At 39.6% G+C, this 24386-nt stretch overlaps 1 protein-coding gene and 1 pseudogene across 5 annotated transcripts in view; both read left to right on the top strand.

Moving 5' to 3' along the window:
- HPS5 (HPS5 biogenesis of lysosomal organelles complex 2 subunit 2) overlaps positions 1-24155 on the top strand; it is a 38440-nt gene extending 14285 nt beyond the window's left edge. For all 5 annotated transcript variants that reach the window (XM_019714946.2, XM_019714945.2, XM_074336104.1 and 2 more), the window contains 15 exons: positions 4300-4388; positions 6004-6182; positions 6637-6795; positions 7372-7558; positions 8198-8321; positions 9858-10007; positions 11158-11235; positions 11533-12110; positions 14553-14673; positions 14885-15040; positions 16595-16714; positions 17828-17941; positions 19338-19444; positions 21612-21882; positions 23327-24155. In XM_019714946.2, the coding sequence (XP_019570505.2) occupies positions 4300-4388; positions 6004-6182; positions 6637-6795; positions 7372-7558; positions 8198-8321; positions 9858-10007; positions 11158-11235; positions 11533-12110; positions 14553-14673; positions 14885-15040; positions 16595-16714; positions 17828-17941; positions 19338-19444; positions 21612-21882; positions 23327-23387 (2494 nt within the window). In that variant the 3' untranslated portion in view covers positions 23388-24155. The remainder of the gene's footprint in view (positions 1-4299; positions 4389-6003; positions 6183-6636; positions 6796-7371; positions 7559-8197; positions 8322-9857; positions 10008-11157; positions 11236-11532; positions 12111-14552; positions 14674-14884; positions 15041-16594; positions 16715-17827; positions 17942-19337; positions 19445-21611; positions 21883-23326) is intronic.
- LOC109436408 (actin-related protein 2/3 complex subunit 3) lies at positions 15577-16269 on the top strand (annotated as a pseudogene).
- Positions 24156-24386: the final 231 nt, after the last annotated feature.

The raw sequence follows: 24386 nt of genomic DNA, 5'->3' as shown, positions 1-24386 counted from the left end.
ATTCAGGGGCAGTTAGCTTTCTAAGGTTGTTTTTGTACTAAATTACTTTTTGAAAATTAGGACGTGACTGTGTTATGTGAAGTGTTCTGTATATAGAAATGAAATGATCATAGAAATATGCTTTGAACTGACCTAAACCATTTGGGCAGGTTTTTTTTTTTTTTAACTTTTATTTATTTAAGTGTGTTTTTCCAGGACCCATTAGCTCCAAGTCAACTAGTTGTTTCATTCTAGTTGTGGAGGGCGCAGCTCACAGTGGCACATGTGGGGATCGAACCGGCAACCTTGTTGTTAAGAGCACCACGCTCTAACCAACTGAGCTAACCGGCCACCCCCCAATTGGGCAGTTTTTAATTGTCAGGGAACTTCCCACAATTCGAGTTAAGAGCTATAGGTGCTCGTTTGTTTATAACCTCCGCTACCTGGTGGGATGTTATAGTGAAAGCTGGTCTCAGATTGCAGTCTGTGGCCCAGATGTATGTGTTTCTTAGCAGGCAGGCACCAAAATAGTTGTAGAACTTGTTTTTGTAAGCTTGGTGCAATTTCAGTTCCCTTTCCTTTAGGCACTTTGACAAGTACCTTGCATGAAAGAGCTGCTCGGGCAGATTCAACCAGCCATGTTCTATTCTAACATCAGGGTTCTGTTACTGCCTAGTTGGATTAGGTGCAAAAGTCTACCAGTAAGTGGTAGCACAGAGAGCCAGTGAAGCCTGTTAGCTGTTGGACTTGCCGATTCTTACACCTGTGGGGGTGCCAGTGTGTGATTTTTAGCTAATCTATGTGTCTGGAACTCTTCTTGTTTCATCAGTGGGAAATTATTTCTAGTATCCCTTAGGCTAATGCGTAAGATCTCTAATGCAGATTCAGAGAATATTTAGAGGTTGTTATAGGGTATGCTGGAGTGTGGACTCTCCGATTGGGTTTTTTCAAAGGCTAACTAACTGCTCTTAAAATGTGATATTTAAAAAAAACAACACTTGAAATGTTAATTAATTGCCCCTAACTAATGTATGCATATGTCACACTGCCTACACTAAAGTATTTAAAAGTAGATTGTAGCTAATATAACTCTTTCATAAATCCATAATGCATCCTGAAAGTTACTGGAGAAAGACAGCTATTTATTTGCCCGTAATTGGATAAAGCATATTAAAGACTCTTCCTTTATGGCACTTACCACAGTTTTTTGTTTTTTATTTTTTTAAATTTTTATTGGGGAATATTGGGGAACAGTGTGTTTTTCCAGGACCCATCAGCTCCAAGTCAAGTTGGTTTTTTCTTTTTTCTTTTTCAATCTAATTGTGGAGGGCACAGCTCAATTCCAAGTCAAGTCATTGTTTTCAATCTAGTTGTGGAGGGCGCAGCTCAGTGGCCCATGTGGGAATCGAACCGGCGACCTGGGTGCTATGAGCACTGCTCTAACCAACTGAGCCAACCAGCCGCCCCTTACCACAGTTTATAATTACATATTCATGCAACATTTATGCCTATCTTTCTCCGAGACAGCAGATTGTAAGGGCTCCATGTCTGCTTTGTTCACTATTTTATTCTCAGTGCCTGGCATATATAGACATTAATAAATATATGTGGAGATAAACTATTTAAAGCTCCCTTTACAGTTCCTGCCATAGCAAGCAGAGCCGATCATGATCGGCTCTGCCTACTCCTCGGCATCAGCAATAATTAAGGCACTTTGAAGCCTTTGCTGACTTCTCTAGTGTGTTTAGATCAGACACTTAGCCTGTTGTTGCACCTTGTTCGTTCCTTCATCACCTCCCCTATTTCACTGTACCGTGAATATCCATCACAGCACCAGATGGTCAGCTCCTTTACTATGGGCACAGTGTGAGGCATACAGACGCTGGCCCACACAGCGAAATTATTCAACAAAGATTGTTTGAAAAACCATGAGTAGGAGGACTTCCTGTTTGTTTGTTTTTTCCCTCCTGTGCACTTCTGTCTTGTGACCTTGACTGTTACACCCACAAATACTACAAGAAAGTAAACTTACATACTTTGCTTCCCCTTGGGTACAGTGGGATCACTTTCTCTTTGACTTTTTAAACAATGCTGTTAGGTTTGTGTCCCAATCTGTTTATTATCAGGGAAGGGATGGGGGGGGGAAGGATGTATAAATTACAAAGTATCAACTCTTACCTCTCCCCCACTCCCAATCTAACCTAGGTTGCTATTCCTAAGGAATCTTTCCAAGCTGAATATCAAGTTCAGTATCAAAATCATGATCCTGTATCTCTTTACTCAGGGATCCTCTGGCCTCTCATTTTCTCCTTTGGCTCCGGAAGGCAGGCTTACAGTTTTACTTGCTTTGGACTTGGATTCTGACCGTTTCTTCCATCTGTGTGACAAAGATTACTTCCCTATAAAGGCAGTGATGTGATCTTACGTTGACAACAGGTTCAATATTTGCGTGAGGACACAATTCCTGCTAAATATCACTCTTACTTTCATAGCCACATGGTACTGTTTTTAGTCCTCTTGGGGTCATAAAGAAAAAAAAAGGTCACTATCTCAAGATGATAATTTGTTGGAGAAATGTTTATTTCTATAGAAAGTTTAACGAGAGTGAGAAATAAGAGTTGTGACAGTGCAGTGCATGCTTAAGGGCCGCGTGAGCAGGTTGACAAGAGAGGTTGAGAGCAGGAGGACGAGCGAGGCTGAGCACCGTCAGAGAAGGATTTCAGCAGGGAGTACAACTTCTGCGCATCCTTGAGAGGGGGCTGGAATGAGGACATTATACATTGGGGGGGTGCCCAATGTATAGTAAAGGGGCAAGAAGCAGAGAGTACCAGTGGTATGAAAGAATAGTAGCAGCCTTGAGAGAGCAATGAGATGCATGAACAAAGGAGTAGAGAAGATGAGCAGAGATGGACTGAACCAGAGCACCAGAAAGGAATGCGGACCAAGAAAGGGCAGTGTCCCAGAGTCCAGGGAGCTGAGGTTCAGGCAGGAAGGAATAGCCAGCTCGGTTTGGCCCCTGCTTGGGGATCAAGAAGGGAAATGAGGAAGGGATAGTGGGTTTGGCAGTTAGGAAATCGATGGCTTTTTGAGAATGCAGTTAAATGGAATAATCAGGATTCCAGGTAACAGTGGGTGGTTCAGTGAGGATAAATGAGGGAAGAAGTAGATTTTGTGAGGCACCGAGGAAGTAGGTTTTGTGAGGCAAGGATTTTGTCTTGGTCTTGGAACCAGACGGTCCTGAGTATAAATTCTCACTCTTTTGCATTCATGCTGAATGTCCTTGGGTGTATTTTTTCATGTCTCTGAGCTTCAGATTTTTAAAAAAATATTAAGTAGGGATAGCACATCTATCTTGATGAGTTGCTACAAGGTTATGTAATATAGTTTTTTGTTTGTTTGTTTGTTTTTAATATTTTATTGGAGAAGGGGAACAGGACTTTATCAGGGAACAGTGTGTACTTCCAGGATTTTTTCCAAGTCAAGTTGTCGTTTTAATCATAGTTGTGGAGGGCACAGCTCAGCTCCAGGTCCAGTTGCTGTTGTTAGTTACAGGGGGCCGCAGCGCACCATCCCTTGCGGGAGTCGAACCGGCAACCTTCTGGTTGAGAGGATGCGCTCCAACCAATTGAGCCATCTGGGAGCTCAGCGGCAGCTCAGCTCAAGGTGCTGTGTTCAATCTTAGTTGCAGGGGGTGGAGCCCACCATCCCTTGCGGGACTCGAGAACTTGAACTGGCAACCTTGTGGTTGAGAGGATGCGCTCCAACCAACAGCCATCTGGGAGTTAGATCAGCTCAAGGTGCCGTGTTCAGTCTTAGTTGCAGGGGGCAGAGCCCACCATCCCTTGTGGGACTCGAGGAATTGAACTGGCAGCTTTGTGGTTGAGAGCCCACTGGCCCATGTGGGAATCGAACCGGCAGCCTTCGGAGTTAGGAGCATGGAGCTCTAACCGCCTGAGCCACCAGGCCGGCCTCTCAGTCTTTGTTTTAAATGTGCCCCATCATACTACATATACTACATATGGGAAGTTTAGCAGCTTTAGCAAACATTGGTTAAGATACCACCAGCCTTTTCTTTTTCTAGAAAGTATTTAGTGTATATACCTGAATTTTTCATATATTCTGCTATTTTTTTAGTGGGTTGTTGTTATAGACAGAAAAGAGGTTTTAGGACTTGATTAGCTCGATTACTGTTGTGTTTTTTTTATAAAGGCTGATTTTCCTGTAATAGCTAATGTGAGGGTCTGAATTCAGGGAATTATGTCATAAACTTCTGTATCTGAGCAAAGTTATTCTCTTGACTCCTTCCATTTTTTCTTGCAGTGAACATTGTGTGTTGACTTGGACAGAAAGAGGAATTTATATTTTCATTCCTCAGAATGTTCAAGTTCTTCTTTGGAGTGAAGTCAAAGGTAATTATATTTTTCTTCATTGTGTAATTTTTAATCTCATGCTTGTGAAAGAATTATTATAGGTGGATTCTCTTGTGTAAAAAATAGAAAAATAGAATGAGTTGACATTTCTTGTAAAGATTAACATCATAGATGTTTCCCATTGTAAGATACTTCACAAGCACACATTTGTTAATTTGTGTTTTAGTTATTTTTTAACTTTTAAATACAGTTTTATTTATTCTTAAGTATTAATAACCACTGCTAAGGATTGAATGGGTTAATTTTCTTCCTCTCCTTATCTTGAACTTTTACCCCTGTTAGAAGTCTTGTTTTAACTCCTGTTTTGTGTCTCAGTAGTTTGGGTTTCAAAAAGTCCTTGTGAGAACAGTAGACATTGTAGATAGCTGAGACAGAAAAATCAATCTGTATTCTTTATTTAAAAAGTTATTTCTTTTTTCAGTTACAGTTGACATTCAATATTATTTTATATTAGTTTCAGGTGTATAGCATAGTGGTTAGACATTTATATAATTTATTCAGTGATTCCCCTTGATTAATTAGTCTAGTACCCACCTGGCTCTATACATAGTTATTGCAACATTATTGACTGTATTGTCTGTGCTGTAATCTTTATTCTTTTGATTAAAACCAGAAATGGAAGAAATCTAGCTTTTATAGCATTGCTGTTCGGAGAGTGTATCTTGACTTTTGCATCATTTTCAACGTTGTAAAAATATAAAAAGAAAGAAATCATTACTTACCAATCTGATCAACATTGATTTTTTGTGGGCTAAGTACCCTAAGGGAGTCCCATGAAAACTAGTTTGTTTTTTTTTTTTTAATTGACATATACATTGTATAAGTTTAAGGTTGTACAATGTTTTGATTTGAGACATTTGTATATTGCAGTAAGATTATAACCTTTTGTGATGAGAATGTTTAAGTCTCATCTCTTAACAGCTGTGAAACGTATAACAGCGTTGCTGACTGATCATCATGCTGTGCGTTAGATCCCTAGAATGTTTGCATTTTCTAACTGCGTGTGCGCCCTCTGACCAGCATCTCCCCGTTCCCGCACCCCCAGCCCCTGGAAACCACCACTCTACTGTTTCTGCAAGTTTGACTTTTTAAGTGATATAAAAACTAGTGATACAACAATCTAGTGACAGTGACATGAAAACTAGTTGTTAAAGCCCTTGCATGATGTTCTACCTGTAAGTCGTTCATGATCTATTTTTCCATGAACTGTTTGTTGATTCAAATACTATGTTGAAATCCATAATCCATTCATTGACATCAGATTGTAACTCTGAACCGTTACAGCCTGTCTTCTAATGTAGAGTACCCTCTTTTAAAGTCCCAATTCCTTTTCATAGAACATAGTATTTTAAACATAGGATTTTAGATGAGAGATGTGTTTCTTTCTCTGTATCTTTTATTATTCTTTGTAGAATGGTGTCTAAAATATGATTTCTTCACTGAAATGCAAGTATAAAAATAGAGATGAAATTTAATCTAGCCAAACCTATATATAAAAAGTGAATTTATTAGAATAATTTCAGCCCTTGCAAAAAATGGAAAAGGAATATTTGGTTAAAAATTCTGTGTGTGTTCACCCCTGTGGTTTTTATAGATATTCAGGATGTGGCAGTCTGCAAGAATGAGCTGTTCTGTTTGCACCAAAATGGGAAAATCTCACACCTTTCCCTAGTATCTGTGGAACGCTGTGTGGAACGCCTGCTAAGGAGAGGCCTGTGGACCCTGGCTGCTCACACTTTATGTCTTTTCCAAAATTCTGTCATTGCCAGCAGAGTAAGTCAGAAAGCTTGCATGTTCATTGGGGTTGTTAAAACGATCGTAGCTTGCAAGGTTGTGTTACAGAGTTGCTTGGCTTTTATTAGCCCTTTCTATGTGACCTACAGATAAAGCAGCCGTAAATTCCCAAAGGAAGCATGAAAATCTAGGGGTGGGTGGAGGGTAAGAAAAAGGGTATACTTTCCATTAAAAAAAAAAGTATCAGATTTATCTGCAAATTTATTTGAATTTCAGGCCTTGTTTTAAGGAGGATAATTGTGCATACAACTCCTAATTAAATTCTTAATTGCTAAGATATTCTCATTAAGTCTTTCACTAGATTGTTAAGCCTTTTAAAGGCACTTCTGAGGTTTTATGTTCTGTGTTAGGGCTCTTTCAATATATTGGCTATTTGAATCTAGACTTAGATGCAAATAGGCTATTCTATTGAGTTTCTACATCCTTTTATTAGGGAAGAAAATCTTTGACTGTAGATAAATTGGAGCATTTGAAATCACAGCTGGATCTCACAACCTCTAGTGATCTGATTTCTCAACTGGAAGAATTGATCTTAAAATTTGAACCTTTGGATTCAGCTTGTAGCAGTAGAAGAAGCTCCATTTCCTCACATGTAGGTATTCTCATTTTTAAGAGAATTTACTATACGGTAAGATTTTTCTACCTTAGGTTGTACTCACTCACCTGTAGGATCCCCAGATGTCTCTTCCTTTCCCTATAGTAAATTTGGGGGATTGGTCAAGAGGGGGCTTTCTTTCATCTGTTGAATGGCCCTATCAAGCCTTCATTTAGGTGTGTCTCGGAGCCACATTTTGTTTTGTCACTGTTTATTATGTTCTGTTTGCAAATATACCTCATATGACCTCCAGGACAAGTTAAGTTGCTCCTAATACGTGATTTCAGATCCTTCATGCTAATTTGAGTTGCAGTGCAGCTCAGGATTGTCTCTTAATTCCCATTGTCACTGGCAGACAAGCTAGAGAAATGGCAGTAGCACATAAGATGCCACTAGCACATAAGAGCGACTTAGCTGCCAGGAGCCGAGACCTTGCTTACCAGTTTGTCCTAATAAGCCATAATTATCATTATTGACTTGCTACTTTTACTGTTGGTTTTTCTCTTAAAAAGCTATATTGTGTTATAAAGGAAAGTTTTACTTCGATTTTTTTGGAATTCTTTTTATTTTTAGGAAAGTTTCAGCATCTTGGACTCTGGTATTTATCGTATCATTAGTAGTAGAAGAGGCAGTCAGTCAGATGGAGACTCTTGTTCCCTTCACAGCCAGACCCTCTCAGAAGATGAGAGACTTAAAGAATTCACGTCACATCTGGAAGACGACCAACCTGATCAGTGTTGCAGCTCACACGGAAATGAAGGTAATGAGTGCATCTTATGTTGATTGCAGATGTGAAGCAATATTTTCTGTGAATTCTGTTTGCCAGAATTATCTCGTGTATAGAATTTTCTATAAGGTGTTAATAATTTTTATGTTGATAGACTTTCTATCCAGACCTACAGATCTGCTTACCCTCATGTTTAGGATAGTATTGGTAAAGTACTTAGTTTTACTCATGTGTCAAAATGCTGGAAAGTTTAAGAAAGGAGGTCATTAACCAAAAAGAGTGGGACCATTTATTCTGACTAACCAAATTATTTTCCATCAGGAATGAAAACATTCCTACAGTTTGGGGGCCATGGCTTTCCCTTTTGATGTTCAAGCCTTCCTGTGACTGAACTGTTGAGAAGAGATTAATAGAGACTCTAAACTTCCTTTTTGACTTATGGGGATTCAGGGTTAGTAGGAAAATGAAGGTACCCGCCTGAGTGTTTTATATGTGGACCATCCCGTGCATCTTGTAAACCTGTGTTCTGCTCATTTGTATCTGGGTCAGTTGTGATTTTGCTGCTGAATCTTTCATTTCCTTTGGTTTATTTAATTTAGAATTTCTTTAAAGATTAAAAACTCCCATGTGATTAGATTTTGTTTTTTCCCTCCCCCCAATTCCATTCATCAGACAGTGTTTCTCATGGTCCAGTGACGTTTGAGACAGATAAGAGTGAAACTTTTCTCCCCTTCGGCATTCCATTATCATTTCGCTCTCCATCTCCTCTTGTGTCTCTTCAGGCTGTCAAGGACAGGTAAACTAATTAGTCTTGTCATTTAATCCCATTTCTGGTTTTACTTCATTTGTCACCTTAGGTACTTTTGTGCTAAGAATGGAAATGACATTTTAAATGGGGGAAAAAAGTCTCTAGGTTATTTCTCATAACACCTGTTATACGGAGCTCTTAACTTCTGATTTACCTGTGGGGGAGTTTAGCTTCCCTCTTTGAGTAGATATTTGAATTCTTATACATGTGTTTTTTTGTTTGTTTGTTTTTTCAGAAATGTCTATTCAAATCCTTGCTTATTTTCTTTTTTTTTTTTTTAAGATTTTATTGGGGAAGGGGAACAGGACTTTATTGGGGAAGGGGAACAGGACTTTATTGGGGAACAGTGTGTACTTCCAGGATTTTTTCCAAGTCAAGTTGTTGTCCTTTCAGTCTTAGTTGTGGAGGTGCTGTTCAGCTTCAAGTTGTTGTCCTTTCAGTCTTAGTTGTGGGGGGCGCAGCTCAGGTCTAGGTCCAGTTGCCGTTGCTAGTTGCAGGGGGCACAGCCCACCATCCCTTGCGGGAGTTGAACCTGCAACCTTGAGGTTGAGAGGACGCACTCCAACCAACTGAGCCATCCAGGAGCTCAGTGGCAGCTCAGCTCAAGGTGCCCTGTTCAATCTTAGTTGCAGGGGGCGCTGCCCACCATCTCTTGCAGGACTCGAGGAATTGAACTGGCAACCTTGTGGTTGAGAGCCCGCGCTCCAACCAACTGAGCCATCTGGGAGGCAGCTCAGCTCAAGGTGCCGTGTTCAATCTTAGTTGCAGGGCGCGGAGTCCACCATCCCTTGCGGCCCATGTGGGAATCGAACCGGCAGCCTTCGGAGTTAGGAGCATGGAGCTCTAACCGCCTGAGCCACCTGGCCGGCCCCATTTTTGTTTTTGTTTTTTTAACCCACAGATAGAGCAAAAGTTTAAAAATCGCATTTTGTTCTCATCCCTGATAGGAACAGTTTCCATATATCATTAATCATTTCTTGATCTTTTCTCAGTTTGGGCTCAGAATTGGAGACTTCAGAAGTCTTTCTAGCTACTCCATGGGACTAGGATTGGCATTTGAGTTTCAGAGAGAACACTTTATACAGCTATTTAACTGCTTATCTGAGTCTCACTGGATACAAATTTTGCTTATTAAGAAGGATATGTTGTGACTAGTGGGCAGCTGCGTTTCATGAAGAAATTCTGTTCTCTGGCCAGATTAGGGCAGGTGTCACATGGCCTTCTTTGCCTAAGTTGACAGAAACATTGCAGACACAAATTGGAGTTAAAGACCTTTTCTTTAGCACTGAATCAAGGCAGTTTAGTAAATGAATTGAATCCTTATTATAATGTAAATTTCAAGTGGTCCTTATGCTAAATACGTTGTTGATGAGGGAAGTAGTTATAAACAGAGTTTTTCTTTTTATTAAGTCCAAGTTCCCTTCCTAGGACTAATAGGAACAGAGATAACTCAGGTACTGACTTTTTCTTTCTTGGCAGTAATGAGATTTTTTTTCATATTTGTTTTTGGTGTTTGACTTCCAGTGTTTCTAGTTTTGTGCGTAAAACTACTGAGAAGATTGGCACCCTTCATACAAGCCCTGATCTGAAAGTGAGAGCAGAACCTAGGGGTGATGAGCAGTCATGTGAAGAAGATGTGAATCCAGTCACCTGCCCAAAGGAGGAAGACACTGAGTAAGCCCTTGCATGTAAATCTGTAAAGTCTCAGGGAGTCAGCCATCAGTTTGAAGAAAGCCATAGACTGTTCTATTGGAGAAGACACGTATGACCTTGTTCATTGTTGATTGTTTGTGTAGCTCATAAAAATTGTGACTACCACGAAGTAAATGTAGGAAGATTACATCTACCCATAGCAAGTCTGTTCAGACAGAGTTTTAATTAGTACCTCTTCCATCTGTCTCTGGACAACCTCCCTCCCCTTCAAATCTCTAAACTTCTGGGATGTTGGGGAAGGAGTATTAGATTAAGATGATCAAGGATGTAGGCCTGCTTCTGCCTAACAAGTGACTTTGGGTAAGTCACTCATGTTCTCTGGCTTGTAAGGTGAGAGCACTGGCATTGATGTCTTGCCTTGTACCTTATGATGTGGTGGTGACATGTTCCTGATGCAGCAGAATTGCAGCAGAGCCCGTGGCGTGGCCCCGTGCCTTCTCCATCTAGTCTCTGCCTTACCTCATAGTTCAGGGGTTCTGAGCATTAGAGGCAAGCAAGCTCAGCACTCATTCAGGAATTGAGAGAGAGACCCACAGGTCCAGTCCATCTAGGTAGTCAAATGAAATAGAAGGTGTGTTATCCTCAGAATAGCTTAGTGAGTCCATATGTTTATAGTACAGGTATTGCTATGGCATTTAAGGCAGACTCAGTCTGGCTGTAGCCCACCTTTCCAGCCTCATTTTCAACGACATCCTTCTAAACACTCTAAGTTCCAGTCCTGTCCGAACTCTGGGTGTGTACGCCTCCACTCCCTTTCTTCATGCCATTTCTGCCACCTGCAGTATTTCCCCTCCACTTTTCCTAACACAAATATTACCTCCTCAGGAAAGCTTCCGTTGATTGCTAAGCCAGAACAGTCATTCCTTTTTCTGTGCTTTCACAGCACAATGCTTGTGCAACTCTTTAACGTTTGTTTTATTCTCTCTTATATTATAGTTAGGTGTTTGCACGTCTTGCTTTTTGACTTGAACTTAGTCACCTCGTACAGTTTTGTATACTCATCAGTTTATCTCATGTGGCATTCAGGACAATACCTGCCACTTAGTAAGCACTTAGAAACATTTGTCTGAGGAAGCTCTAATCCCCTGTAACTCTTTTCACACTTTTTTAGAGTAAAAAAAGAAGTAAATAGTCAACCTCCTAAAGAAGATAAGTTCCAAGAGCTTAAAATAGCAACGACAGAAGCAATGTGAGTGTTCATGAATGAGGAACTTTTACAGTGGCTGGGGATGACTTTTTGGGGGCGTCAGTGGTGGTCCTGAGACATTGTGGGGCAGAAGTCGCCTCATTTGGAATTGAAATTCAAGAATTAGTGTAAAGTTAATGTTCTCTGTACTGTCATCTTGCTGAGATAATTGTAAAGAATTAAAAAGTAACACTTATGCCAGATGAGTATGTTGTATTCATTAGGTTTATTTAGCATGAAATAAGTTGTTTCAATGAAAACACCTGAAACGTAAATTTCCTAATTGTTTGTCTTGTGTAGGACCAAGCTACAGGACCCACTGGTTTTATTTGAACCCAAGTCTCTGAGAATGATCTTACAGGAGTGGCTTTCACAGTTAGACAAAACTTTTGCCGTGAAGGACTTTTCAGGCATTTCAGATGCTGGCACTGCATCCAGGCCATCGAACCAGGATGTGCTGTTGCTTGATGAGTCAAAAAAGGGAATATTAGACGAAGATAATGAAAAAGAAAAAAGAAGCTCTTTAGGCAATGAAGAAACTGTTGATCAAACAACATGTGAATCTGTAAATAGTGTGAGGGAGCCCTCGGATGACCTTTTTCGAGTATGTTCTCCGTGCCACATAGCAAATGGTCTCCAGAAGGACTTGGCTGAACTGACAACGTTGTGTTTGGAATTGAATGTATTGAATTCTGAGGTCAAAAACACAAATGGGCACGTGGACCACACTTTGCAACAGTGCTCTCCTGAAATTCTGGCTTGTCAATTCCTAAAAAAGTACTTTTTTCTCCTGGACTTGAAGAGAGCAAAGGAGAGTATCAAGCTTAGTTACAGTAACAGTCCTTGTGTTTGGGATACCTTTATTGAAGGATTGAAAGGTAATAAACAGATTGCCTTGCCAAAGATAGAAATTGGTATACAGCATCTTGGCATTTTTGAGTTTAAAAAATAAGAATTAAGTAGAAGATTATCTCTGTTCTTGTCAACCTCCATTCTGTTTTCCACTCAATTTAATTCTTAATAGTTCTTCAAACATTGGTTTAATTTGCACCTGTGTTGTAAGAAATTAGTTTTCTTTCTCTCAATCATACTCAGAAAATGACATAGCAGTGTTGGAGAAGTTGGGGTTAAAGTAAGATTTTTATAAATGCAGATATATAAAAACAAGAAAATCCCTGATATAACTTACTAATATGGAAGTTGTATGTGCCATTTATTGAGTACTTATTGTGTGCCAGATACTGTGCTAAACACTTTTCAAGCATTGTCTCATTTTATCCTTACCACAGTTTTCAGAGTAGGTGGTGTTATTCCATTTAATACGTGAGGAAACTGAGACACAGAGATTATAAAAGTTAAGTAGGCTGAAGTGCTGTAATAGATATCTCATAAAATATTAACTGAGATATAATAGAAGTTTATTTCTTGTTCATATACCAATCCAGGACAGATGTTTTAGGTTAGTGGGCAGCTCTTTTCCGTGTGGTAATCCAGAGTTCCAAGTTCCTTCCATTTTTTGAGCTCTGTCCTCCTTTGGGCTTGTAGTTGAGATTGGGTTGCTATGTCCCAGGGAAAGCTCATGGAAGGTGCAAACATGCTCTCTTCTAGGTCTGGCCTGGTAGTAGCTTCTGTTCACATTTCACTGGTAAGAATTCTACCATATGGCACCATTTACCTGCAAAGGAGACAGGGAAATGCAACCCATCCACGTATCTAGAACAAAGAGAACGGATATGGGTAAAGAGCTTGCATGTCTGCCTCAGAGAATTTGGTTGCCAGCCAGCAGTCTCGACTTCACACCTGACTGAAGGGCACACTATTTGTCATAATCTTATAGAAACCAGCTCGCCAGCTTCTATAATCTTATAGAAACCAACTCCAGCGACCAGGCCTGTCCTTTCTACTGCAGAGGTCCAGGTTTTTGAAGAGGCACATTTTCTTAATTCAGCATTCTGCTTGAATAAAAGATGCCACGTTTCTAATAATTGATTTAGACTTTAAGCAAACTTTTCATTCATTACCAAAAATGAATACTCACAAATAGAGATATATTTTTACATTACTGACTTAAAGATCTTTACATTTTCTAGAAAATGGATCTACAGTTATGCTTCCATTCACGTTTAGCACTTAAAAGCAGAAGAAAGATTTCAATTTCTTTTTCTGAGTTGAGGTTGACTGTCTTTATGTGAAATAAAAGTTATGTCTCTTCAAATACATTCAGGTGTTTGACATTAGTACTGGAAATTTGTTATATCTTTTTCTATTATGTGGTCATACCCAGCTTTTATCACAGGAAAATAACAGAAAAGTCTCCATCAGCTTTGATTGGTTGTTAACTGATTATCAGAGCTGGCTAGAGCAAGTGTGATGGGCAGTTTGAGATGATGCAGCCATTTGCTTGAATTTTGGGGTTAAGTTCGGTTTAGCTTCCACCCAATCAAAGCTTGCCCTCACTTCTCCAGCTCTAAATGATGGCCTTCTCCTCTGAATTCATTTAAATAACTGCCTGACACAATCAAATAGGAAATAATGAAACTGGGAAAAAATGATTTTTTTTTTAGACAGATCAGAAATTGACGGTTGGCTTTTTAAAAATGGTCTGTTGAACAGGCTCCACACTTCAATGATGTTGTAATTATAGAAAATAGCTCTTGGAAATGTTCTTTGGAATTTGTCTTTGAAGCCAGTTGAAAACTATTTGAAAAATCTCATTTTACCTTAAATTCGTGTGAGTGAGTGTGTGTGTGTGTGTGTGTGTGTGTGTGTGTGTTTAACTACAAGTAGTTTTAACTAGATCATTTTTCATTTTATTTACCACACTTGGCTTTAAATGACTTGCTATTCCCAGAAGTTAAATCTTCCGTCAGAGGAAGATTTGCTGTAACTGATGATTTAAAAAAAACAACAACAGGTCAAATATTTTAAAATTAATTAAATTTAATTAACTTATTTTGTTCCAAAAGATGGAGTAGGGGCACTACTTCTAGGGAAAAAAACCTAAGGAATTGGGCATTATGGTAGCTATATAATTTTACACACACACGTATATGTATATCCCTTTTTCAAGGGTAATTAGTCGCTTATATATTGGTTATCTGTTCTTGTTTAAATCTTTCAATATACTTTGCCTCCCAATTTGACACTAAGGTAGCAATTGTATCTTGTTCTTTTTAGTCTCCGATAATGTTTAAATAATGTTTAACCAACATTAGGCCTTGTCACACTGTAGGTACATGACTAATGATTATTGAATGTGTTCATGAATTGAATATTTACAGCTCTGAGATGAAGGGAAAAGGGTGTTCTTTATCTTTCAGAAATGGCAAGTTCCAATCCTACTTATATGGAGATGGAAGAAGGAGATCTACCAACAAGATTAAAGTTAGTGGATGACTCGGTCCCTTTTGACAGTCCTTTATTGATTGCATATGCTACCCAGTAAGTTGTCCTATATGTTGTTTATATGAACTAAAGCACATGCGGTTTTTTTTTGTTTTTTTTGGTCTTAATCTCTAAAGTTTTACTCAGTTGCATGTTGTTCCACTTTTTGTTAGTATATTTTTATTTCTAATAAGTACTTAGATAATGTAACTAAGTTATATCATCTCATAAAAGTTGGAGACTTAATATGTTTTGTTTTTAAATGCAGATTATATGAGAAGTTTGGGGAATCTGCCCTTCGATCCTTAATCAAGTTTTACCCATCCATTTCGCCTTCGGATGTCATGCAACTTTGTCATCTTCACCCTGCTCAGTTTTTGGCCTATTTAGACAGTCTAGTGAAGTCAAGGCCTGAAGATCAACGGTGAGAAGGCGAGAATAGTTGCAGACTTTCCTTTCTTTTGATAGGACATTGTTTCTCTTGTATAAGCAGTTGTAGCATTTTTATTATCAACTGCCATCTATTGTGGAAGAGGAGGATTTGGGCAGTCATGTACCATTCTTTCATAGTTCCCAGTACACACATAAATGTGCACGTACCACGCTTCTCTTGCCTTCTTCCTCTTTTCCATCTCAGGGATTCTCGGATCATCAGTGTAAAGTTAAACCCCTGCCTCAGGGCCTAGGCTAAGACAGATCAGCCTCCTTGTTGTCTCTGCCAGTGAATGGAAATATTGCTATGTTTTTACTGATGATATTCCAGCCTTTGGTGGGTGGATCTCAGTTTCAACTCTTTGACTCTTTTTAGGCTGAAGCCTCATTTCCTGTCTCCATGTGGCCCCTGGTTAATTGAGACTGGCAACCCCTCCACCCCTCTTTCTTCCTTTGATTGATTCTCATTTGACATCCTGGCTTTTATTTCTCTCTTTATTTTTGGCCCTTGTATTTTCCTTAATATCTTGGGGCTCAACTGTTCATTTAAAAGGCTGTTAGGGTTGAAACTCGGGGGCCGCCAAGATGCCAGCTTACCACTCTTCTCTCATGGACCCAGACACCAAGCTGATTGGAAACATGGCACTGTTGCCTATCAGAAGTCAGTTCAAAGGACCCGCCCCTAGAGAGACAAAAGATACAGATATTGTGGATGAAGCTATCTATTACTTCAAGGCCAATGTCTTCTTCAAAAACTATGAAATTAAGAATGAAGCTGATAGGACCTTGATATATATAACTCTCTACATTTCTGAGTGTCTAAAGAAACTCCAAAAGTGCAATTCCAAAAGCCAAGGCGAGAAAGAAATGTATATGTTGGGAATCACTAATTTTCCCATCCCCGGAGAGCCTGGTTTTCCACTTAACGCAATTTATGCCAAACCTGCAAATAAACAGGAAGATGAAGTGATGAGGGCCTATTTACAGCAGCTAAGGCAAGAGACTGGGCTGAGAGTGTGTGAGAAAGTTTTTGACCCTCAGAATGATAAACCCAGCAAGTGGTGGACTTGCTTTGTGAAGAGACAATTCATGAACAAGAGTCTTTCAGGACCTGGACAGTAAAGGGAGCCTGGGCAGACACTGTTTCCGCAGCTATGGGCAGCATTTTACAGCAAGACGTACACAGTTCTTTGCCTTTATTTCATAAAGTTTTATACAGAAGAGAGAAGAGAGCATGTCTTTACTTGAAAAGCTCTTTATCGAGAATTTGGGTGTGTGTGGGGGAGAATGAGTTCTCGAAGGGTGATTTGAAGTGTTCTGCAGTAGTAAGCAGTGCTTAATAAGTAAGAATAAAGAAATTTCTAACAACAACAACAAAAAAAAGGCTGTTAGATTTCACCAGCTTTTCCAGACATTAGTAGCTGAAGGGTTTTCAGGTTATTTCATTCACTCTATTGATCCCTCAAAAACATCTTCACATCCCCACATTTTATGTTTCCTTTCTCAGCATGAAGATTGGTGATTTTTCTCTCCTGCTTTCTCATAGGCCGTCTTTCCTCGAGTCCCTTCTACAACCAGAGTCTTTGAGATTGGATTGGCTGCTGTTAGCCGTGTCCCACGGTGCTCCCCCAAGCACAACCACTATGGACGATGAAGGAAACCCCAGGTACAGAAGAAGCCTTCTTCCTAAGCTCTGATGTTCCTCTGGAATAGAACGGGTGTATTCACTTAAATCATTCTGGGCTCACTGTAGGAACAACTGTGGAAGAGACTGACCATGTCATAATAGTATTGAGACTGAGCTGCTTAGTGTTTCTGAACATTTTTTTGATCCTATAAGAATCTGATGATTTCTCTCAGAAAAATGTAAATCCATGCGAAATTTTGCACATGGTTTCAGAGAATTAAACTGACCCCCTGAAGCACTTTCATGGACCCACATTAAGAGCACTTGATGATTAATCCTGTGTTAGAGGGAGAAAATTGTGTCCTTGTGTTTGTGTTTTCTTCCTAGAAATTTCTAAACATACCTGATTTAGGATTAAAAAAAAAAGGATTCATAAAAAGTACACACTGATACTCGTATCAGAAATTTTTCTTGTGTTTTCCTCCCAGAGCTTTTTTTATTATTATTATTGAGGAATATTGGGGAACAGTGTGTTTTTCCAGGACTCATCAGCTCCAAGTCAAGTCGTTGTCCTTCAATATAGTTGCTGGGGGCACAGCCCACCATTCCATGGGGGAATTGAACCCGCAACCTTGTTGTTAAGAGCTCGTGCTCTAACCAACTGAGCCATCTGGCCGCCCCTCCAGAAGCTCAGCGGCAGCTTCATTGTCTTCAATCTAGTTGTGGAGGGCACAGCTCACTGGCCCATGTGGGAATCGAACTGGCAACCCTGTTGCTCAGAGCTTGCGCTCTAACCTATTGAGCCATCCGGCTGCCCCAGAGCAGCTTTTTAAAAGTCCCCCAAATGCCTATCTTATATGCCTAAACAAAAGGTCTGGAAGGATATACAGTGGCTATCTGAGTGATGGAATTATAGGCTTCTTTCTTTTGTTTTTGATGACCTAAAATATCTAATTTTAAAAAATAAACAGGTATTTGTTATGGGAAAAATAGCTATTTTAAATTTTTTGAAAGCTAAGTAGAAATGCTTGAAAAATATAATAATAATAATGGAACAAGTATAATTAAATTCTGTTCTTACATTAGGTGACTGATAAGCATTTTGTAGAATTTACTTCCTATCTAATGTACTGAGAGTTTTTCATTTCACAGGCCTCATTCACACTTGTTTTCCTGGGGTTACAGTCAGCTGATCCTTCATCTAATTAAACTACCTGCAGATTTTACAACCAAAGAGAAAATGACTGACATCTGCAGGTCTCATGGGTAAGTGAGAATTTTCTTAGAAGCTGAAGATTGGAAGCATTTCAGCTAATGCATTTGTAGTTCAGGGCCTGAACTGATATGCTTTATCACTTGGGAGTTCTTTTTGCTATGGAAAAGTATCCTTTTGTTTTAAGTGAACATCTTTTTCCTATTAAATTTTGTGCATATATTTTCTTTATGTAGAAGAGACTGGCACTTGGCTAATTCCTCTCTCTCCCTTCTGCTTAGTTGCTAGCCTCAGTTCTCAGGCATGCAGATAGTATTTAATTAATTAAGCGCCAGACTGTGTGATTAGAATTATAATTGCTATAGGTTTTCCAAGTGGGGACAGATCAGAGTAGGCTCAATAGAATTGCTGGTGAAGGACTCAGGGAGGAGGTGAGACTGGAGGTTAGCCCTAAAGGCTGGCTAGGATTTATATTAAAAAGGGGCCAGGAGGAGGGCAGGTCAGGTGAAAGAAACAGCAAGAAAAGGAGCATGAAAGGCTGACATTGCTTTTTAGTCATACCACATTATTAGTCAGTTATTTATTGCCTGGCTGTGTTATCTTATGGCTCCACCTGGATTATAATCTTTGGGAGATAGGGACCTATGTCTCCCTCATAATGCCCAATGCATACAGTGGTAGGTACTTGATACACATTTATTCCTTGCTAACGAGGGTTGAGACTAGCCAGGTGGTGGGTGATGAGATCATGTAGGACCTTGAAAGCTGGTCAGAAGCATTAGTTATCAGTAGAGACCCTTTAGACTTTTTGGTATGAAAATGACATGATAAAAATGAAGCTTTCTGGAGATCATTTTTGCTGTCATACATGAGAAAGGCTGGAGACAGGAAGGCCAGCTAGGAAGCTGTTGCAGTAAGTCAGGTATGACTGAATTGGTGATTAGTAGGGCAGCAAAAGGAGTGCATCCAAGGGACATTTTGAGGGAAAGTGCAGTGGGACTTCTAATACTGGGTATAACAAATGAAGGAGGGGGAAGAGTCGAGAACTTCCGTAGTTTGCATATTTGGGGAAGAAATATGCTAATTTTATATTGAACCTTACAATTTATAAAGTATATAAGTTTATATATCTCATAATTGGTGCTTGGCCTTAAATATCAGTATTTATCATGAGCTTTTATTCTTTTTTACTAAACGCTGTAGATTCGGGTTGTCTTACAGAACTTGATGATAATGGAAATATCCTACTGCACTGTCCAGTATGGTAGACACTAGCCACATGTGGCCATTGACTACTTGGAATATGGATTGGGCAGCTGAAGAACTGCCTTTTAAATTTAATTTACATTTAAATAGCCACGTGTGGTTAGCGTCTACTGTAATGGACAGTGCAGCTCCACATAAATTCACTGCCTTTTGTTCCCTTCTTCAACTTTGGTCTCTTTGAAGTTTCTGGCCTGGATATCTTACTCTCTGTTTGGAGCTGGAGAGAAGAAGAGAGGCCCTCACCAACATCGTGTATCTGGATGATATGAGCCTGATGGAAGGGGACAGTGGTATGGAAATCCCAACTGGTTACTCTTGGTTGTAGTGTTTTAGAAGTCACTCCAGACTTTTCTACAGAGAAATTTGGTGAACGTTTCGGTGATCATGTATATAACTCTAACTAGCTGTCAAGGTTGTAGGTTTGTTTGTTTGTTTGTTTGTTTGTTTTAATCTGTACCACTTGGTAATTACAAAATCATAATCAGGAATAAACTACAGGCAACTTTTCTGTTTGATGAGTGCCTGCTGTGTATTAGTCACTATACTAGGAACTGTTCCACTTGCTGTTTCAATGAAATAACAAACCATTGGGATACTTGCTGCTATTTCTAGTCTACAGAAGTTACACCTGAGGCCGAGAGGAAGGGCAGTTAGTTTCCCCAAAGTCACACAGCTGGAGAGGCTGGTGTGCAGATCCATGTTTGACTCTCTGAAGCTGGTGGTCAGGTTCTTTTCTCTGCAGCATGTTGCCTTTATACACAGCCAAGCACAGAGATCATTAAGATGAACTTAAAGTGAAGGAGCAGTCAGTCATATTTCCCTAAGTTTTCCCAAGTATTTAGATACTTTTTAATAACAATTGGTTTTTATCAATCCAACACAGATAAAATGGCAATCAGAAGGCCAGGACTTGAACACACTGATTTTTGAAGGCTGCGAGCCCATCTTTCACTCAGAGAGATGGTTTTGGTCTGTTTTATAGTGTTGCTTTGTTCATCTAGTGTAGAGATGCCAACAATAGGACATCAGGGTCCTTTGTCCAGAGGTGTGACCCAAGGTCTTTCCCAGCCCTGTTGTATGCAAAAGGGAGCGTTAGAACAGCAGAGAAGCCAGTTGGCTGATAAGGGTGAGCTTCAGATGTCACAGTTATAGCAAAAATTACTGAGATCATCTTTGTTTCAGAAGTGACAAAGAGGGCCAAGTGGTTCTGTAGGGCTAGAACTAGAGACATACATAGACTTCTGAAAAATAACCAGGATAGTTAGCATATAAATGCTTTGTATTTTTCTAGTTACAACATGATGTTTTTTATAAAAAATACAGAAAGCTCAAGAACCATAAAGAGACTATATGTCTCCTAAAGTCCTCCCTGCCCAGATAAAAGTACTCTGAATATTTCATTAATATAATAATAGCTATCTTTGCCCTTGGTGTATTAAATGGGGTCTTTCCTTGATACTCCTCTCTCCTCATAATGCATATGAGTCACTCTCAAGTATGTCGCATTTACTGCCCAACATTTATCTCATATCTACTTTCTTTTGCTCCATCGTCGCCACTCTGGTCCTTGGTACTTGCCTAGGCCTCTGCAGTAACGTCATAATTAGTCATCTGGTGTCCGTGCTTACCCACCTTTAATCCATTTTCCTCGCAGAAACCAGAATGGTTCTTTTAAACAGACATTGGACTGTGTGGCTCTCCTCCTTGAAACCCCTTACACGGAACTCAGAATAAAATTGAGATTCTTATGTTGGACCCATAAGGCCTGGCCGTATCATCTCATTCTCACTACTCACAGCTGCCTTTGTGCACTAGAGGCCTTTTTGAGTTCCCTGAATTCAAGGACATCTTCCTTATTTCCTTTTTTCAGAAATGCAGGCTGCCTTACCCTCCATTCCTGTCACTCCCCCGTCAGCTGTGTGCATATCTGGGCCACGTGCCCATGCTCTCTAAGCTTGTCTCATCTTTCGTCTGTTGCTTAAATGCCACTTTCTCATAGAGCCCTTCTCAGATCCTCCTAAAATTCGGCCATTCCCTCTAATGGTTCCTCGATGATTTCCTTTGCAGCACTTAGCACTGTTTATAAGTACAGATCGATTTATGTGTTGTCTAAGTCCCGTCTCCTTTACTAGACTGTAAGCTCCACACGAGTGCAAGGATCCTCATGTCTGACTGTTCCTCGTTGCGAACCCAGAGCCCGCAGAGACTGTTCCCTGGGTAATTACTGAGAGAGAGAATCAAATAATTCTGAAGCTAATTTTGTCTCTTCTCTGTATCACGAACTATTTCAACAAATGTTCAGAAAACAACTGTTATGGTGATGAGATTATGTTCTTTAATATTTGTACGTTTGGGTAGTAAACGTTTTCACAAATGGTTTTGACTGTCTCCTGTATGCATGCAGAGTGCTAAGAGCAGTCAGAGCCGACATTTCTGTGTTCCTGTGTGTTTGTGTAGGTTGGATCCCAGGGACCGTGGAGGAATGGAAGCTTCTCCTCCATCTTGTGCAGAACCAGAGCACAAAACCTGCCCCTCTGACGTCACCAAATGGGAACTTCAGTGATGGGCCTTCCCCTATCAACGTGGAGAATGTGGCACTGCTGTTAGCAAAGGCCATGGGCCCGGATCGGGCCTGGTCACTGCTGCAGGAATGTGGTTTGACCCCTGAGCTGTCAGAGAGGTTTACCAGAACCTGCGATATCCTGAGGATTGCCGAGAAGAGGCAGAGGTAATATCTGCCTGTGGTGCCCTTGCATGCCCTCTCCATAGGCGCTTGGGGAATATGGGACCCCACAGGTTTTGAGAGGTGGACGGGACCAGTCCCAACCCCTCGCAACAGATAGGGGATGAGACTCAGTTGTTCATTCAGGTGATTACAGGAAGTGGCTAAAGGAATGTTTTATTTACAGTCATTACAAAGACACTGGATTAATGTGAAAACCCAAATCTGATGTGTACTCAGTTCCTTAAGAATATTATTGGTACCAAATAACTAGTTGTCTCAGTCAGGTTTGTCTTTTGTTTTTTGTTTTTGTCTTTTTTTTAGTTGTGGTAAAATACAGATGACAGAAAAGTCACCATTTCAACCATTTTTTAAGTGTTTGGTTCAGTAATGTTAAGTATATCCATATCATTGGGCAGCCAATTTTGAGAGCTTTTTTATGTTGTAAAACTCTCTACCCATTAAAACAACTACTCCTCTTTCCCCCTCCACCCAGCCCTTGGCAACCGCCATTCTTTCTGTCGCTATGGTTTTGCCTATTCTAAGTACCTCATTTAAGTGGAATCATTGAGTATTTGTCCTTTTGTGTCTGGCTCATTTCACTTAGCCTAATGTCCTCCAGGTTTATCTATTTTGTAGCATGTGTCAGAATTTTCTTCTTTTTAAGGCTGAGTAGTGTTCCATTGTATTTGTATAACACATTTTGTTTATCCATTCATTGGTTGATGGACACTTGGGTTGCTTCCACCTCTTGGCTATTGTGAATAGTGTTGTTATGAACATGGGTGTACAGAGGTTTCTTTGAGACCCCACTTTTAATTCTTTTGGGTATAGAGCCAGATGTGAAATCTCTGGATTATATGGTAATTTTACTTTTAATTTTTTAAGGAACTGCCATACTGTTTTCCATAGAAGCTACACCATTACATTCCCAGCAGTGCACAAGCGTTTCAATTTCTCCATATCCTTGCCAACAGTATTTTCTGTTTTTTTTGGTAATACTCATCCTTTTGGGTATGAGGTGGTATCTCATTGTGGTTTTTATTTGCAGTTCCCTAATGATGAGTGATGTTGAACATCTTTTCGTATGCTTGGCTGTTTGTGTATCATCTTTGGAGAAATACCTATTCAAATCTCTTTGCCCATTATTTAATTGCATGAACTTGTGGGTTTTTTTGTTTGTTTGTTTTGTTTTGCTGTTGTTGTATGAGTTCTTTATATATTCTGGATATTAACACTTTATCAGATATATGATTTGCAAATATTTTATGGGACAGAATGCTTTTTCATAGGCTATCTTTTTACTCTGTTGATTATGTCTTTTGATGCACAGAGTCAGTCAAATTTTAGAATCCTCTAATTTTTTGGTGGGTTTTTTCCCCCCCCAGTTTTTTCTAAAGAATGAACTGTGAGAACTAAACTTACTTATTTCTTTTCTTTGTTATTTCAGAGCCTTGATACAAAGTATGCTTGAAAAATGTGATCGGTTTCTCTGGTCTCAGCAGGCCTAGTGGATGACAATTCAGCAGGATGTCATGACATTTTGAGAAAAACTGAATCATGCTCCTGAATCTTCTGAATGCATTTGTTACTGAAGAACAGGCATCACTTGAAAATCCTGCCACCTTATTGAGAGTACTTTGGCCGGTGTCTGTAATCTCTGCATTTCGGGCACTACCTGTGGCCTCAGTGTTTCTCAACCACAGTTGACTTTTGAAAGGAATCAATCATTGTTTGCTGAAATGAAGTGCTCTGGAATCAGAATGTGAGTGTTCACAGCTGTGTAGTCTGATTCTGAACAACAGTGTTATTTGTCCCTCTCTAGTGGATTGGGGGAATTTTCCATTGTGACTCCCATGTAGGGAGCAGAAGTTTCTCATTCTGGTCCCATGAAGACAGATAATATAATTGACAGGAGTTGAATTCTTTTTATATCTTGTCTTGGAAAGTTGAGAAATTACTGAAATAAGACCTGGTGTGGTGGAATTAACACATAAAATAAGTGAAACACTGAAGATTCGAATGAGATATTTAAATGAAATGACCCCATATTTAAATTGAGCTATTTTAAAATATATTTTTTTTCCAGTTGTTGACATTTTCTAATCTGAACCTATATATAAGTGACCGATTCATTACTGGAAACTTTTTATCTCTAATCTTAACTAAACAGAGTGGTTCAAAGAAATCATGCACTTTGAGAAATTACTTTTTTTAAAGTCACAATAAAGAAAGGCTGAATACTAATAAAGACCGCAGCGAGTGCTTGTATTATTTAAGCCACGTACCAGATTGCCATTTGTCAGGCTCCTGTCCACTTATGTAGTATGTTATATTAATCATAAATGTAAAATCTGATTGACGTTTTCATTTGAATAGAATATAGACTTGAAGTTTATTGTGAGCACTTTGCAGGAAGGTGTGGCGTAGACTCAGTGTGGAGTAAGCATAGTATTGGATACATTGAATGATTCACATTTTTCATTTATAACACATCTGGAGAACAACAG

Source organism: Rhinolophus sinicus, linkage group LG06, assembly GCF_036562045.2.
Source record: "Rhinolophus sinicus isolate RSC01 linkage group LG06, ASM3656204v1, whole genome shotgun sequence".
Lineage (NCBI taxonomy): Eukaryota > Metazoa > Chordata > Mammalia > Chiroptera > Rhinolophidae > Rhinolophus > Rhinolophus sinicus.
The sequence above is the reverse complement of the archived record's forward strand: the minus strand, read 5'-3'. Positions and strand labels throughout refer to the sequence as shown.